Source organism: Rana temporaria, chromosome 1, assembly GCF_905171775.1.
Source record: "Rana temporaria chromosome 1, aRanTem1.1, whole genome shotgun sequence".
NCBI classification, from domain to species: domain Eukaryota; kingdom Metazoa; phylum Chordata; class Amphibia; order Anura; family Ranidae; genus Rana; species Rana temporaria.
The window spans coordinates 339,806,046-339,822,968 of NC_053489.1; the positions used below are offsets into that span (position 1 = coordinate 339,806,046).

General features: G+C 43.6%; 1 protein-coding gene across 1 annotated transcript in view; it reads right to left on the reverse strand.

Moving 5' to 3' along the window:
- The window catches only part of GRHPR (glyoxylate and hydroxypyruvate reductase), a 76,653-nt gene that overhangs the window by 41,552 nt on the left and 18,178 nt on the right, over window positions 1–16,923 (reverse strand). Inside the window, exons 2-4 of the mRNA XM_040361557.1 lie at window positions 11,841–11,971; window positions 11,274–11,346; window positions 11,049–11,165 (exon numbers count right to left, since the gene is read on the reverse strand). Of these exons, the coding sequence (XP_040217491.1) occupies window positions 11,049–11,165; window positions 11,274–11,346; window positions 11,841–11,971 (321 nt within the window). The remainder of the gene's footprint in view (window positions 1–11,048; window positions 11,166–11,273; window positions 11,347–11,840; window positions 11,972–16,923) is intronic.

The window sequence follows — 16,923 nt, forward strand, 5'->3', positions numbered from 1 at the left end:
TTCCTGGAAGTAAAAAGTCTGCCATGTGTACGAGGCATCAAAGGGAAATCCCACACACAGCTCCAGTCCTCCATACTCAGATCTGGTATATGTCGCTTTCACCTAGCTCGAAGACTCTATAATGGCAGGACAGAGGTTAAAGTAAGATGAAAATAGAGTCTCGAGGTAGGCTTATCCAGACACTCAGACCTAAGTCCTAACTTCAAAAGTAGATTGCATCATCGTTAAACTATCCTGTGGAAACTGTGCATGAAAAGTACCGTATTTATCGGGGTATTGCGCGCTCCGGCGTATAGCCTGACACATAAGTGCATCCATGGGAAGGCTCCGCAATATCTTTGCGACAAGATAGAACCTCACAATTCCACCGACCAAAATCTGGTCAGGGTACCAAAAACCAAATACAAGTCCAAAGGAGAAAGAAGGTTTGCTTTTCAGGGTCCTAGACTATGGAACGCTTTACCAACCAGCATTCGGTTGGAGGAAAACCACCTGACTTTCAGAAGACAGATCAAAACTCTGCTCTTTTGATGTCATGAGACACGAACAACTAGCGCCCAGAAGCGATTCAGTTCATATGCGCCGCGCTTTATAAGTTTTTCATTCATTCATAGCGCGCACCCCTAATGTAGACCCGAAATCCTGTAAAAAAAAAAACATTTTACTACTTACAGTTTTGGTGTCTTGCCCGGCGTCCATCCTCCCGGCTTCTCCTGCGCTGTCTCTGTGTCGAATCCCCGCTTCCCGCGCTCAGTTTGAACGCCTCCGCCGACATATACCGAGCGCAGTACACTCGGGTATATACGGCCACGCTCGGCTTCTCACGCATAAATGTCACAGAGCGCGACTACGAGCAAAGCCGAGCCTAGCCGAATGTACCCGAGTGTACTGCGCTCGGTATATGTCGGCGCAGGCATTCAAACTGAGCGCGGGAAGCGGGTATCGGCGTATATCGCGCACCCACGATTTCCCCCCTTATTTTAAGGGGGAAAAAGTGCGCGGTATACGCCGATAAAAACGGTATGTGAAAGCTGGAAGTATCTTAATAAATAAGAGCTAGGAAGATTAAAAATTGAGGTTAGTGTAGAGAAGGTGGATAGTCTCTGATCAGTAACCACTTGGGCAAGTAATTTAATATTGTATTTGGTCCATGCAATAGGCTCTGGTGTTTTAAAGAATTGAGGTAGGGTTTAGCCATAGAGGGGCATTTGGAGAAATAGCTCCCTTTGGATAACCCTCGCATCTAAGGCTGGCCTCACAAGCTTGAATAGTAGTAAGCATATGAATAGTCACCCGATGAAGTGCCCTACGGCCACTAAATAAAAAAGTACCTTAAGAGCTTCTACGGAGCCTACTGCTGCTGTAGGGCTGCAACTAACGATTATTTTCATAATCGATTAGTTGGCCGATTATTGTTTTGATTAATCGAATAATCAGTTAATAACCTTAATAACCTGTTGGGCAGATTATAAAACAAATTGCCACAAAAATGTTTTTCTGCAGCTTCTCCATTGAAGTATATTGAACCAAAAAAAATTAAAATAGCACCGTTTTGCCCTTTCCAAATACACAGCAGCTGAAAAAATCATGGATGTGAAACCATGTAAATTAATGTGTGTTTCTGCAAAAAGCAGAGGTGTGACCCAGGCCTGAGATGTTTAGTACCATAATGGGGTTAAAAAAAAGAAAATTAGTACAAAAAGAGCAAATAATCGCTACTGTAAGGGGTTAATTTTTTACTGTGGTACAGTAAAAGTAATATTTACAGTAGTGATTCTCTCTTTTTGTACTACAGTATAAAGGGCTAATTTTTTTATTTTTGTAACCTCATTATGTTACTGCCCGATTAATCGATTAAGAAAATGGTAATCGATTAATTTCATAATCGATTAGTTGTTTCGGCCCTATACTGCTGCTTCCAGCCGGGTAGAGGGGTTGTATAAATCTGGGTTTAACCACCATGCGGCTGTAACCGAGTGGCTAAAAAATATTTGTATATATCCGGAAAAGCTAGTCCTCCCTCTTCACAAGAGCGCATCAAGGTACTTAAAGTGGTGGTTCACCCTAATAAATTTTTTTTTTTTTCTATCATTAAATTAGCCATAGTAGCGCGAGCTACAGTATGCCTGTATTTATTTTTTTAGCCCGGTACTCACTGTGCAATCCTAGCGAGACGATTCCGACTCCCCGCGGGGAATGGGCGTTCCTATCCAGAGGCAGCATGATTGACGGCCGGCTATGGCGCGTCACGCTTCTCCGGAAATAGCCGAAATAGGACTTGGCGCTTCACGGCACCTGCGCATAGTCTGTGCGCAGGCGCCGTGAAGAGCCGAGACCTACTCCGGCTATCTTCGGGGAGCGTGACGTGCCATAGCCGGCTGTCAATCATGCTCCCTCTGGATAGGAACGCCCATTCCCCGCGGGGAGTCGGAATCGTCTCGCTAGGATTGCACAGTGAGTACCGGGCTAAAAAAATAAATACAGGCATACTGTAGCTCGCGCTACTATGCCTAATTTAATGATGGAAAGTTGTCAATAAGGGTGAACCACCGCTTTAATTTATCCCCCCATTAAAAAATTAAAACAACTGATTAAGTCTTTTGAAAAGGGATACAGGGAGCCATTGAGGAGAATGTCTAAATAAGTACATGAATTTAGGTATAATTTTCATTTTTAAAAGATCAATGCGTCCCAGTAGAGACTTCCATACTTTTAATTTCGACTCAGTGGGCCAGATTCACAAAGAGATACGACGGCGTATCTCCTGATACGCCGTCGTATCTCTGAGATCCGACGGTCGGAGCTATGCGACCGATTCATAAGAATCAGTTAACACATAGATCTCCCTTAGATCCGACTGGTGTAAGTGACTTACACCGTCGGATCTTAGGCTGCAATCTTCCGCTGTCCGCTAGGTGGCGTTTCGTGTTTTACTCGCGACAAATATGCAAATGAGGAGATACGCCGATTCAGAAACGAACGCCCGCCCGTCGCTTTTTTTTTACGTCGTTTGCGTTCGGCTTTTTCCGGCGGATAGTTACCCCTGCTATATGAGGGGTAGCTAATGTTAAGTATGGCCATCGTTCCCGCGCCGAGTTTCAAATGTTTACGTCGTTTGCGTAAGTTGGTCGGGAATACGGATGTCCGGAATTTACGTTGCCGCCGAAAACAATGACGTCCTAGCGACGTCATTTGGAGCATGCGCACTGGGAAATATCGCCGGCGGCGCAATGCGCAGTTAAATCGGCGCGGGAACGCGCCTGATTTAAATTGTACACTCGCCCTAGCCGCGGAATTTGAATTCCGCCGGGGGAGTTAGGATCCGCCGGCGCAAGTTTGGAGGTAAGTGCTTTTTGAATACTGCACTAGCCTGGCAAAAGTGCGCCGGCGGATCGTAAATCACAGATTACGCGGATCTAAAGATCTGCTAATCTATGTGAATCTAGCTCAGTATCTCCCAAAATTGGGGGCAGATTCAGAGACATAAATTCAGAAGACTGACGGGAAATTACCACTCCTAAATACTTAAAATTATCTACCCATTGCAGTGGAGTTTCCTTTATAGCCGTTCTACGAGCCTCCATATCTATTGGAAACAGCAATGACTTAGTCCAGTTTACCTTCAGCCCTGTAACTGTTGAAAAAGATTCCAGTATATCCAAGACCCCTTATAACGAGGTGCCAGCATCATTTAAAAATAATAAGACACTTCAGGCAGTGCAGTTGTGCTCCGAGTGTGGCTCAGCGATTATCCCAATTGTATATTGTGCTCAGAGTGCATTACACACCCGTCAGACTATTTAAAATGAGGGTGAGGTCAGACTCCAATTGCACCAGGTGTGCAAGGGACCATGGCGACTTGATCCATTTACTGTGGCGGTGCCCCAAGCTTCATTTATTCTGGTCAGGGGTCGTGACTCTCCTTAACCACTTACCCCCCGGAACATATTGCTGCCTAAAGACCAGAGTACTTTTTGCGATTCGGGACTGCGTCGCTTTAACAGACAATTGCGCGGTCGTGCGACGTGGCTCCCAAACAAAATTGGCGTCCTTTTTTTCCCACAAATAGAGCTTTCTTTTGGTGGTATTTGATCACCTCTGCGTTTTTTATTTTTTGCGCTATAAACAAAAATAGAGCGACAATTTTGAAAAAAATGAATATTTTTTACTTTTTGCTGTAATAAATATCCCCCAAAAATATATAAAAAAACATTTTTTTTCCTCAGTTTAGGCCGATACGTATTCTTCTACATATTTTTCGTAAAAAAAATCGCAATAAGCGTTTATTGATTGGTTTGCGCAAAAGTTATAGCGTTTACAAAATAGGGGGTATTTTTATGGCATTTTTATTAATATTTTTTTTACTAGTAATGGCGGCGATCAGCGTTTTTTTTTTCGGTATTGCGACATTATGGCGGACACTTCGGACATTTTTGACACATTTTTGGGACCATTGGCATTTTTATAGCGATCAGTGCTATAAAAATGCATTAGATTACTATAAAAATGCCACTGGCAGTGAAGGGGTTAACACTAGGGGGCGGGGAAGGGGTTAAGTATGCCTGGGTGTGTTCTTACTGTGGGGGGGGGGGTGGCCTCACTAGGGGAAACACTGATTTTCTGTTCATACATTGTATGAACAGAAAATCAGCATTTCCCCTGCTGACAGGAACGAGAGCTGTGTGTTTACACACACAGCTCCCGTTCCCCGCTCTGTACCGAGCGATCGCGTGTGCCCGGCGGCGATCGCGCCCGCCGGGCACACGCACGGGAGTCGGGGGCGAGCGGGGAGCGCGCGCGCGCGCCTCCGGCGGCGCGCACGCGCCCCCTAGTGGCGGCTATACGATAGGACGTATAGCTACGGGCTCTCGCCCAGGAGAGCCGACCTGCCGCCGTATAATGACGGTGGCTGGTCGGCTACTAGTTAACAGAGTTTATCTGACTAGCATTCCTGTTGATCCGAAACCATGTCTTCTTGGCATTATAGATGATGCGTCACTGGACGACAATAGCAGGCAAGCCATATTGAGAGCTCTGTTTCAGGCCCGTAGGCTAATCCTTCGGCATTGGAAGGCAGTTGATCCTCCAACGTTGAAGGAATGGATTGCTCAAATGGGTGACACCATAAGATTGGAGAGGTATGTCTATCAACACAGGGGCTGCTCGAGAAAGTTTGAACAAGTGTGGGCCCCGTGGTTGGATTCACCTGGCTTATCCCCGGTGGATCTGGTCATGGATAGGCTGCTTAGGTAGATGAGGGGGCTGGTCAGCCATGGGGGGCAGTCGGAGAGTGGGGAGTTTGATTTATTGGTTTTATCGTTTGTATATGATTTGGGGGGCGTGTGTATTCCAGTGGGGCTAGTGCCTCTTAAATAGTGGCCTCGCACTGAGGTCTTCTGTTATTTGGGATTCTGTGGTGCTTCAGGTGTGAACTGTTATTTGCACTGGTGGAATGTTTCGGTGATGTGTTAATGAGCTGTGTACTCGCTGTGATTTTCCTTTCTGTTTTTTTTTTTTAAATAAACATCTTTGATTTAAAAAAAAATAATAAGACGTCGTCTGCATACAGAGCTACCCTCTCCTCCAGTGAACCTATCTGCAATCCCCTAAAATTCCCACAGAAATGGCCACTCCAAGTTATCAAAGGCCTTTTCAATGTCCAGGGAGGCAATAACCCTATATCGCATATTAAGATGTGAAGCATAAATATTGGTATATAATCTCCTCAAGTTCACATCGGTGGATCTGCCTGGCATAAAACCCCTCTGATCTGAATGATATTAGACATCGACGGTTGTAAACGTCGGGAAATGAACTTAGTCAAAATCTTGAAATCTACATTCAAGAGTGCAATAGGTCTATATGAAGCACAGGAGGATGGGTCTTTCGGATGCTTGTAAATTAGGACTATATGAGCTTGACTCATTGAGTCCGGCATGGATCCCTCCTTCAGACAATCTGAGTAAAGAGAGGCCAGTACAGGAGATAAAAGCTCTCCACGAGCCCTATAAAATTCAATAGGAATGTGGCAAAAGCTCTCCCGTGAGCACAAGCTTAGGTCGGAGTGCTCACTGATGACCTCGTTCCTGTGCAATCCCGAAGTGCCGGCTAGCCTTACCCACCAAACGTCGTGGCCCTGGGCCTCGCAGAACCTGTTCCATTTCAGGCACCTGGTGGACCCCAGGTCTCGTACGCTGCTCCTGTTCACCAAGCTCCAATCCCAACATGACCTCCCTAGACAAGCGTTTTAGAGTTACCTGCAGATTCGCCACTTTGCCCAAACTATAGCCCCACGGCTACAATTCTCTGCTCCTTCCCTATTTGAACGCATCATACTAGAAGGCCGCTCACATAGAGGACCGATTTCCAACATCTACCAGATCCTGAACAAGCACTCTATACAGACCCGGGGTAAACACCCCTATATGCTCCGCTGGGAGAGAGAACTGGGAGAGGAGATCCCGGAAGGAGGCGTGGAGGGCGGTCTGGAGTCAGGCGGCTAAGAGTTCCATGTGTACCCTCTATAAGGAAAATTCTTACAAGATTCTCTTCTTTTGGTACCTGACTCTGGACGTACTCCACAAAGTCTATCCCTCCACTTTCGATCGCTCTTCCACATATTTTGGGCATGTCCCTTAATAGTCCCATTCTGGACCTCAACGCAACAACTATTGACCCGACTGTTCGAGACGCCCATTCCCTGGACCCCAAAATTCTTCCTCTTAGGTCTCTCCCAGCCAAGGCTAGCCAGGCCCTATAAAAAGTTACTCAGGCATATTCTTACAGCAGCAAGGTGTTTGATAGCCCTCCACTGGAAGAGGACCACACCCCCATCACAGGAAGCCCTTTACGCCAGGGTCAAGGACATTGAGATAATGGAAAAAATGACGGCCAGACTAAGACACAGATTGAACGACCACGACAGTGTCTGGGAGCGGTGGCGTTTTCGGGAGGACCCGCCTTGATCCGGCGGTCGACACTAGGAGGTACATCTCCCCCTTACCTTGCTGTAATCGGTCTCGCCCCTTTCCTTCTTCTCTTTCTGTTCTTCTTTCCTTTTCCCCCTCTCTCACTCTCTTCCCCCCCCACCTCTTTAAATTTATTTAATGTGTGTTATGAAAAGTTAAATGAGGCATCAGTCTCGAGGTACTGTACGCTACATATCCTGCTAGAGACACTGTTATTATTGTTAGTCTAAGTGATGCCATAGTTTACAGCCGGACCCCCTCCTTTCAGGGCTCCAACACTTGCTGGCTAGACGATGCTCTTGTTTTAAATTCTGCCCATGTCTGCTTGCCATATTTGTACCATTGCTCTGTTGTGTTATTTTTCTAAAAGACCAATAAAAACGTTATTTAAAAAAAAAAAAAAATCAATAGGAAGACCATCCGGCCCTGGTAACTTCCCCAGCAGCTCCGCTAACTCAGTCGGCTGAAAACTAGTCAGCAACTGAGATGTATATAATGTCTTATAGAATTGTCGAAACGTCTCTAAAATTTTAGGCTGTGTACGGACCGTATCTCCAGAAGGGGTATGTATTTCCGGTATCCGGACATTAGGTTGTTCATGTTTAGCCATCATGACCAAAAAACTTCCACTACGGTCCCCCTGCTCAAAAGATTTTTGTATATTTTTATATAGATCTATCCTCGTAGCCTCAGCCATATGCAAATGTAGGGTCCGTTTACCATGTAGTAAGGCATTAAAATACAATTCTGAGGGATCCGCAGTATATTGGGCTGTTTGTTCCTCTACTATACATTTTAAAGCGTAATTTTTTGCTTGATGGGACTTATTAGCCGTTTTTTGTTTTTTTTACAGTAAAAAGTTTTTTATACTTATTAGCCGCATTAATAGCAGATATATATTGTCCTCTTGCATATGCCTTAAAATCACCCCATAATATTGCCAAAGTGGATTATCCTGCATTAAACTCCCAATACTCTACTAAAAGGGGCGGGATTTTATTAACTATGTCTGAGTGTGTGCCCAATCTCAACTATGCTGCATCACGAAAGTGAAGCATGCAGAGTGTAAGCATGAGCAGAGCATGATCGGACAACCCACTGGGCAAGTATTTAGCATCCAATATATCTGCTAATATCGCTGAATTGACAAAGGCTAAGTCTATACGTGAGACGGTCTTATAGGTTGAGAAGCATGAATATGATCTAGTTAGTGGGTTTTTCCCATCGCCAAACTTCTTCCAAATCTACCACCTGGGCCAAATTAACCATTTAAGGACCGCCTCCTCCACATTTACGTCGGCAGAATGGCACGGCTGGGCACATGCACGTACAGGTACGTCCTGTGCTAGTGCCCAGCCGTGGGTCCGAAGCTCCGGGACCCGCAGACCCGATCGCCGTTGGAGTCCCGCGATCGCTAAAGAACGGGGAGAGCTGTGTGTAAACCCGCCCGGCAGGTCAAGAATGGGGGTGGGGATGAGTGAGCACCCCCCCCTCCTGAACCGTACCAGGCCGCATGCCTTATCGGAATCTGGGAGCCCCCTTTAATAAGGGGCCCCCAGATCCCACCCTACGTGAATGAGTATGAGGTACATCGTACCCCTACCCATTCACCAGGAGGAAAGGTGTCAATAAAATAAACACACAACACAGGTTTTTAAAATCCCTGTAATTCCGGGTGTGCAGTGCACAATGATTTATATAGGCCTCTTATGACGTCACAGTCCCAGCATGCTCCGGGTGGTGACGACTGCATGTGGCCTTTCTTAAGGAGCGACTTTATTTTTAAATTGAAAAATAAAAATGTTGGAATATATATATATATATATATATATATATATATATATATATATATATATATATATATATATATATAGTTTGTTTTTGACTTGGTACCTTTAAGTCCTTTAGTTTTTTTGTTTAGGATGCGGTACCTCTAGTTAGGATTTAAGGTGTACAGTGCCTTCCCTTTTCATGCTGGATTTGGTGACCTATTCTGCATTTTCAGTGTAATAATGGCATAGCACATATTCAATTGCATGAGCACTAAATTTACATTTATAGTATATATTTCTAATTCATACATGGCTGCTTTTTAATATTTACCATAATAGCAACAGATTAAAACCACACATTAAAGCAGAACTCCACTTGGTCGCACCCTCCCCCATCCACTGCCAGGGGAGGGGAGAGCGGTACATAGTTTTGAAATGTACCTTCTCCCACTCCTGGGCAAGATCGCCGATCTACAACATTTACGGTCCCTCCTCCTTCTCCCCCGCTGCCTTCTGGGACACACACAGGTTCCAGAAGATGGCAGGACCATACAGAAAGCACAGTGTGACTAGCGCATGCGCAGTAGGAAACCAGCTGTGAAGCCTGAGGGTTTCACTGCCAGTTTCCCTTACAATGCTGGCACTTGCACCCAAACCTGACTGACGAATCAGCTCAGGGTGCCGACATCGCCGGATCCCTGGACAGGTAGATGTCCTTATATTACCACAGCTACGGTATTTGTAGCTGCTGACTATTTTTTTTTCAGACTGGAGCTCCTCTTTAAGTGCATAGTGGAAAGAAAATGTCTGCCTTTACTACTTTTGGCTTTGGCGACCAGTTTGAAGCAAAAGTCTAAAGTGGTTCTAAAGTAATTTTTTTTTCCTTACCAATATGCATTCTCTACGTTAGGGTAAAAATACCCCACTAACTGTTCCCCCCCCCCCCCCTACAAATCCCTAAACACTTACCTGCCTCCTCTCACCGATCCAGAGCTGTCCTTGCTGCAGCACTGCTCTTCTCTCTTCCTGGACTCACAGGAGATACTGAGAACAGTTGGAGCCGTAGGTTACTGCTGTTGTCAGTCAAACTCCTGTGGGGAAGGAGCGGGGGCATGGCTTACCAGCACTGTGTGCGTCAGGGGGCGCACCCAGTCCTGCATCGGAATGTGCTTGCATGGATGCCCCCATAGCACGCGGCTTGCTAAGGGGGCACCCAGAGTAGAAAGAAGCTTAAAGTGCCGGCAGGAGGCTTCCAGAAGAGGAGGGATATGAGGAGTAAGGGAGTGCTCTGTGCAATATTGTTGCATTGGCAGGCAATTATAGCCTCGTTTTTTATTTTTTTAGCCTTTATCGCTTTGAAGCATGTCTTAACCCAAGAACAAGAATGTAATATATTGAAGTTTTCCAGTCCTTAGATGTGGTGGGTGCATTAGTTTTCTTTTACTTTCGCCTAGTGATCCTCTCAGTAGCACACTAATGCCGTGTACACACACTCGGAATTTCCGACAACAAATGTTCGATGGGAGCTTGTTGTTGAAAATTCCGACCGTGTGTAGGCCCCATTGGACAATTTCTGTCGGAAATTTCCGACAACAAAAATTTGAGAGCTGGTTCTCACATTTTCCGACAACAAAATCCATTCTCGTAAATTCCGATCGTGTGTAGACAATTCCGACGCACAAAAATTCCACACATGCTCAGAATCAAGTAAGAGAATGAAGTGATCGGTCTGATAAAACTAGCACTCGTAATGGAGATAGCACATTCGTCACGCTGTAACGGACTGAAAAGCACAAGGCTGAAAAGTGCAAATCGTCTCTCACCAAACTTCTACTAACACGACTGGTATTAAACTTCACTTTAAAAGTGCCGTCATACGTGTTGTACGTGACCGCGTTCTTGACGTTCGGAATTTCCGACAACATTTGTGTGACTGTGTGTATGCAAGACAAGTTTGAGCCAACATTCCGTCGGAAAAAAACAAAACACGGTTTTGTTGTCGGAATGTCCGATCATCTGTACGTGGCATTACTGTCCTGAGGTGACAAAGCTCACTAACTGTACTTCGGAGGAGGAGTGTTGTCATCCTAGGCTGCTCTCCTGAATTTGGACTACAAATATCTACACATATCTTCTCTCCTCATCTGTATAACATAGGGGGAGGTATTCAGTAGTTTACAGATGAGAATTTTTTTTTTTTTTTCTTGATATAATTCTAGTAGTAACCTAGTCATATCTCAGACCATGATTACACTGTATACAAAAGAGTTGTCACATTATACCGCATTCTTTCTTATTAACTGCTTACCTTTTCACCTCTTGTATAGCTTCTGGCAGGCGTCGACATGTGGCTAGTAGTAAGGCTACGCTTAGCTCTGCTGTGGCCTCAGTTAACACATCTGGTGTGTAGCCCACTCTGATTCCACTGTACAAAAAACAGTCAAAAGTGAATATATCATTATCTCATTAACATATAAAATGCTACCTCAAAAGGGAGAAGTGCTCATAAATCTTTATGGAGCAAAATACATACCGCTTTTTTATCTCATTGATTGCTAGGTGGTCAAAGCCCACAGACAATGTACTGATAACCTTGAGATTTGGCCCTGTAAGTGGTAATGACAATATAACAAAATTAGAATGTTGAAACATACAGTATAATTTTGTTAGTGTTTTCTCCACAATTACATCAAATATGATACAGAACTTTATTACATGCAATTGTTTTCAGGAACAAAATAGCTGTAAACAGGAAATTTAAGAATTTGTTAAAAAAAAAAAAATTTTTTTTTTTACTTTCAGCTATATAAAGCATTAGGCTATGCATATACTGTGCGAATTCCTGATGAACCAGACACAATTTGTTTTTGTAGGCGGTTCCTATCAGCCCCCTGCCATCTGGCATCCTTTGATTGAGTGGTTTAAATCTTTCACTGATACAATACTGTACCTTTAACTTCATCCAAGTCTATAAATTACATAGCCTTCTAGTTCTAATACATTCAGATGAACACACTAAATAGATTAAATCAGATTAATTATAACTTTGTCCAAATATTCCAAGCACATTATTCTTCTACAAGAAACAGACATTGCTTACCAGCTGTGTCCAGAACCTCCTGATCTATCTTCTCTGACAAGAGGCAGAGCAGACCATGAGCTCCAGCTACCCCTCTCAGCAACTCAGCCCTTGGCACAGGATCATCTGAATCCCACTGTTGGACAGTGTAGCTGGAAGGGAAAAGAAAAAAAGTAAAGTTCATAGCTTATTCAATAAGCCCATATTTCACCAGGGATTTAACGATTACCAAGCCCCTGCATCCACGGTAAACAACTGCACAAACTGGGCAGTCTAAAACTGTTCAACTGTATCAGGGTAAAGATAACGAGGGGTAAATGCTTTACTAAGTCATGGTAAGGGGATGGCAAATCAATGACTGATTTATTTTTTTGGCAGGAATCCTGTGAACAGCAGTCAGTTTTGATTAAAGCTGAATTCCAGGCAGATAATAAATGGCATTTAATCAAGTTATATATTCATTAAAAAATAATTAATTGTATTCTACATATATTCAACCTAAGTATCTGAATCTCTGTGGATATTAGCCTTCTGTAGTCTACTGCATAGCAACACTCGCACTGGGAGATGGCATGTCCGCACTTAGAGCCAAGCTGAGTTCTATTTCTTTTAACAGTGCCGTCAACCAGTTGTTTCAACTGTCTTGCAAGAAAATGCAAGTGAAAGTGATGACCTAATCAGAGAGCTGCAGCTCCTTCAGTGTCTAGTCACAGGCTGGGGCAGGTTTGCCTAACCACTTCAGCTCCGGACCAAGCCATTTTTTGGTGATACGGCACTGCGTTACTTTGACAATAGCGCAGTCGTGCAACGCTCTACACAAATTCATGTCTTTTTTGCCCACAAATAGAGCTATTTTTTGTAGTATTTGATCACCTCTGTGTTTATTTTGTGTGCTTTAAACAAAAAAAAAGACAGACCATTTTGAAATAAAAAAAACAATAATTTTTACTTTTTGCTATAAAACGTACCCAATAAAAAAAATAAAAAAGTATACTGAATTTCTTCATCAATTTAGGTCAATATGTATTCCACTACATATTTTTGGTAAAAAAAAAATCCCAATATATATCGGCTTGCGCAAAGGTTATAGTGTTTACAAAACTATGGAATGTTTTTCCTAGTAATGGCGGCGATCAGTGACTATAGCGGGACTGCGATATTGCGGCGGACAAAGACACTTAACTCACACTTTTTGGGGACCAGTGACACGAATACAGCGATACGTGCCAATAAATATATACTGGTCACTGTAGTAATGACACTGGCTGGGAAACGGTCAACATCAGGGGTGATCAAAGGGTTAAATGTATTCCTAGGGAGTGCTTTCCAACTGTGGAAGAGGTGCTTTGACTAGGGGAAGATAAAGATCTGTGTTCCTGATTATTGGAAACATAGGATCAGTACATTCCCCTCTCACTGAACAGCGACCTGCCTTGTTTACATAGGCAGATCAACCTTCTGTGTGTCTCCCGAACCATTGGCGGGTCCAGATGGACATTGCGTCCACCGCTGTGTACAATCACAGTGGTAAGGGGGGGGGGGTCGCTGGCAGCGTGTGCCTCAGACCCGGAGGTGATAGATTGCGTACTAGGTACGTGATCTGGCACAAATTATACACTATATATATATATATATATATATATATATATATATATATATATATATATATATATATATATATATATATATATATAATATATATATATATATATATATATATATATATAAATAAATGGGAAAAGACTAAAACCCAATTCAATTTTCCTGTGATTCATTGAAGACCTTTACCTTCACTTCCTAACCTGTACACTCAACAGTGCAACATGATTTCATTTAACGTAAGCTATAAACACCAAATACATATTACAAATGCAGCACACACCCCCCGGGAGCCGCAAGTTTGGTAATCCCTCTGAAGTGATTCTTCTTTCACTGAACTGATACCTGGACCATTCCGATACACCCTTTACACAAACCACACCGGGTTAAAATCATAATGATCATGTATTCAGGAGTTGTTTTACAACATATCCAATAGGTCCATGCCAAACTACCGTATTTTCCGGCGTATAAGACGACTTTCTAACCCCTTAAAATCTTCTTAAAAGTTGGGGGTCGTCTTATACGCCGGTAACCTAACCTTACCTTACCCAGGATCGCGGCCGTACGATTTTTCAAAAGCCGCGCCTCCTACGTCTTCTGTTCCGTGATGGGCGGAAACACTCAGCTTCCCAGGAGGCACTGTGTTCAGTGTCCGCCTATCACGGAGGCCCTCTTGTCCTGTGTTTAGTGTCCGCCTGTCCTGTGTTTAGTGTCCGCCTATCACGGAGGCCCTCTCGTCCTCGGACAAGAGGGCCTCCGTGATAGGCGAACACTGAACACAGTGCCTCCTGGGAAGCTGAGTGTTTCCGCCCATCACGGAACAGAAGAGGTAGAAGGCGCGGCTTTTGAAAAATCGTACGGCTGCGATTCTGCATGCCTTGGGATAAGGTAAGGGCACAGTCTGGCATGTACTGGGGCACAGTCTAACATGTAATGGGGCACAGTCTGACATGTAATGGGGCACAGTCTGACATGTAATGGGGCACAGTCTGGCGAAGGCATGACTAGTAGGAAGGGGGTAGTCTTATACGGTGAGTATATCCCAAAACCAACATTTTGGCTGGAAAATTAGGGGGTCGTCTTATACGCCGGCAAATATGGTATATGCATTTTATCTGCCATAGGCTAAATATATACAATTCTCTATATTCAGTCACATGAACTAGTCTTAGTGTGGGTGCTTGGGTTGTTTGCCAACAAACCATCATTTGAAGCCACCATTCTGGCTGCACTGACTATACACACAGCCAAAGATTTCAGGTAGTGATTCTGGGGCAGAGAAGTATGATGTAAGCGATATTCAGTAGGTGTGTAGTCTAAGTCAGGGGTTCCAAACTTTCTAAAACAAAAAGGGCCAGTTTATGGTCCTTCAGACTTTACGAGGACCATAAACTGGTCCCGACATCAGTGGGAAAAAAGACCGCCCTATAGTTTGTTTCAGGGGGAGTAATTGTGCCCCATCATTGGTGTCTTAACATGAAATCGCTCCCCCCATCATTGGTGTCATTGGGAGGAATTGTGCCCCATCATTGGCATCATTGGATGAAATAGTGCCCTAAGTGGGCGCATCTGGCCCCCGGACGCAGTTTGGAGACCAGTGGTCTAGTGTATAGCTAGAAACATTCACAATTATACAGTGGATGTTCGTTCAGTAGGGCCGAATTATGCAGTAATGCCATCAGATAGGAAGCATGGTCCCCTCCTTCCTCAAGCATTTTCGATACTTAGCAGTGATTTTTAGGGAGATCTTATGTAGTGACTTACATTTTCTACACTTCTTATGCTTATAAACGAGATTTGTTCTGGAACAGACTGCTAGGTTATGATGTTTTTCCCAAGCATGTATACATTAATTTACTGTAAAGACTGTGGAAGGTCCGTTCTGAGCTTCCACTAGTATTTTGATGAAGTAATACTTTCTAGAGATTTCATGACCAGCAACGAGGACATATTTAAATTAGTACTGTTCATTTTGTAAATGCATTTTCACTCTAGTTGCATTTTTAGATAGTGGCGGATGGAACAAAAACAAAAAGCATCAAAGCAACTGCCACCATTCCAGTGGCTCACTATTGATTCAATAGTCAATATTAATCATATTATGCTGTGAAGGTACGACTAAACTCCGGGTAATGAAGCTTTACTGCACTGCTTTAGTGTCTGCCCAAACATGATGAACAATGTACAGTTGTGTTCATAAGTTTACATACCTTGGCAGAATTTATGATTTCTTGGCCATTTTTCAGAAAATATGAATAACAAAAACATTTGTCATGCGTGGTTAGTGTTTGGCTGAAACCATTTATTATCAACTTTGTTTACTCTTTTTAAATCATAATGACAACAGAAACTACCCAAATGACCCTGATCAAAAGTTTACATACCCCAGTTCTTAATACCGTGTATAGCTCCCTTTAACATCAATGACAGCTCGAAGTCTTTTGTGGTATTTATGGATGAGGCTCATTATCTTCTCAGATGGTAAAGCTGCCCATTCCTCTTGGCAAAAATCCTCCAGTTTCTGTAAATTCTTGGGCTGTCTGGCATGAACTGCACGTCTGAGATCTCCCCAGAGTGATCCAATGATACTGAGGTCAGGAGACCAAGATGGCCACTCCAAAGCCTTTACTTTATTTTGCTGTAGCCAATGACAGGTTGACTTGGCCTTTTGGATCATTGTCATGTTGGAATGTCCAAGTACGTCCCATGCGTAGCTTCCTGACTGATGACAATTGTTCCTCCAGTATTTTTTGATAACATACTGCATTCACTTTGCCATCAGTTTTGACCAAAATTTCCTGTGCTTTTGTAGCTCACACATCACCAAAACATCAGCAAACCACCTATGTGTTTCACAGTAGGAATGGTGTACCTTTCATCATAGGCCTTGTTGACTCCTCTTCAAATGCAGTGTTAATGGTTGTGGCCAAAAATCTCAATGTTGGTCTCGTCACTCCAAATGACTTTGTGCCAGAAGGTTTGAGGCTCGTCTCTGTGCTGTTTGGTGTATTGCAAGCAGGATACTTTGTGGCATTTACTTATTAATGGCTTTCTTCTGACGACTCGACCATGCAGCTTATCTTTCTTTTAAGTGTCTTCTTATTGTGCCTCTTGAAACAGCCAAACCACATGTTTTCAGAGAGTCCTGTATTTCACCCGAAATTATTTGTGGGTTTTTCTTTGCACTCCGAAAAAAATTCCTGGCAGTTGTGGCTGAAATTTTAGTTGGTCTACCTGACCGTGGTTTAGTTTCAACAGAACTCCTCATTTTCCACTTCTTGATTCGAGTTTGAACACTGCTAATTGTCATTCTCAATTCCTTGGATACCTTTTTATATCCCTTTCCTGTTTTCTACAGTTCAACTACCTTCTCCCGCAGATCCTTTGACAATTATTTTGCTTTCCCCGTGACTCAGAATCCAGAAACGTTAGTGCAGCACTGGATGAAAGATGCAAGGGTCTGTCAGGAGTCCAGAAACTCATTGACCTTTTATAAATACCC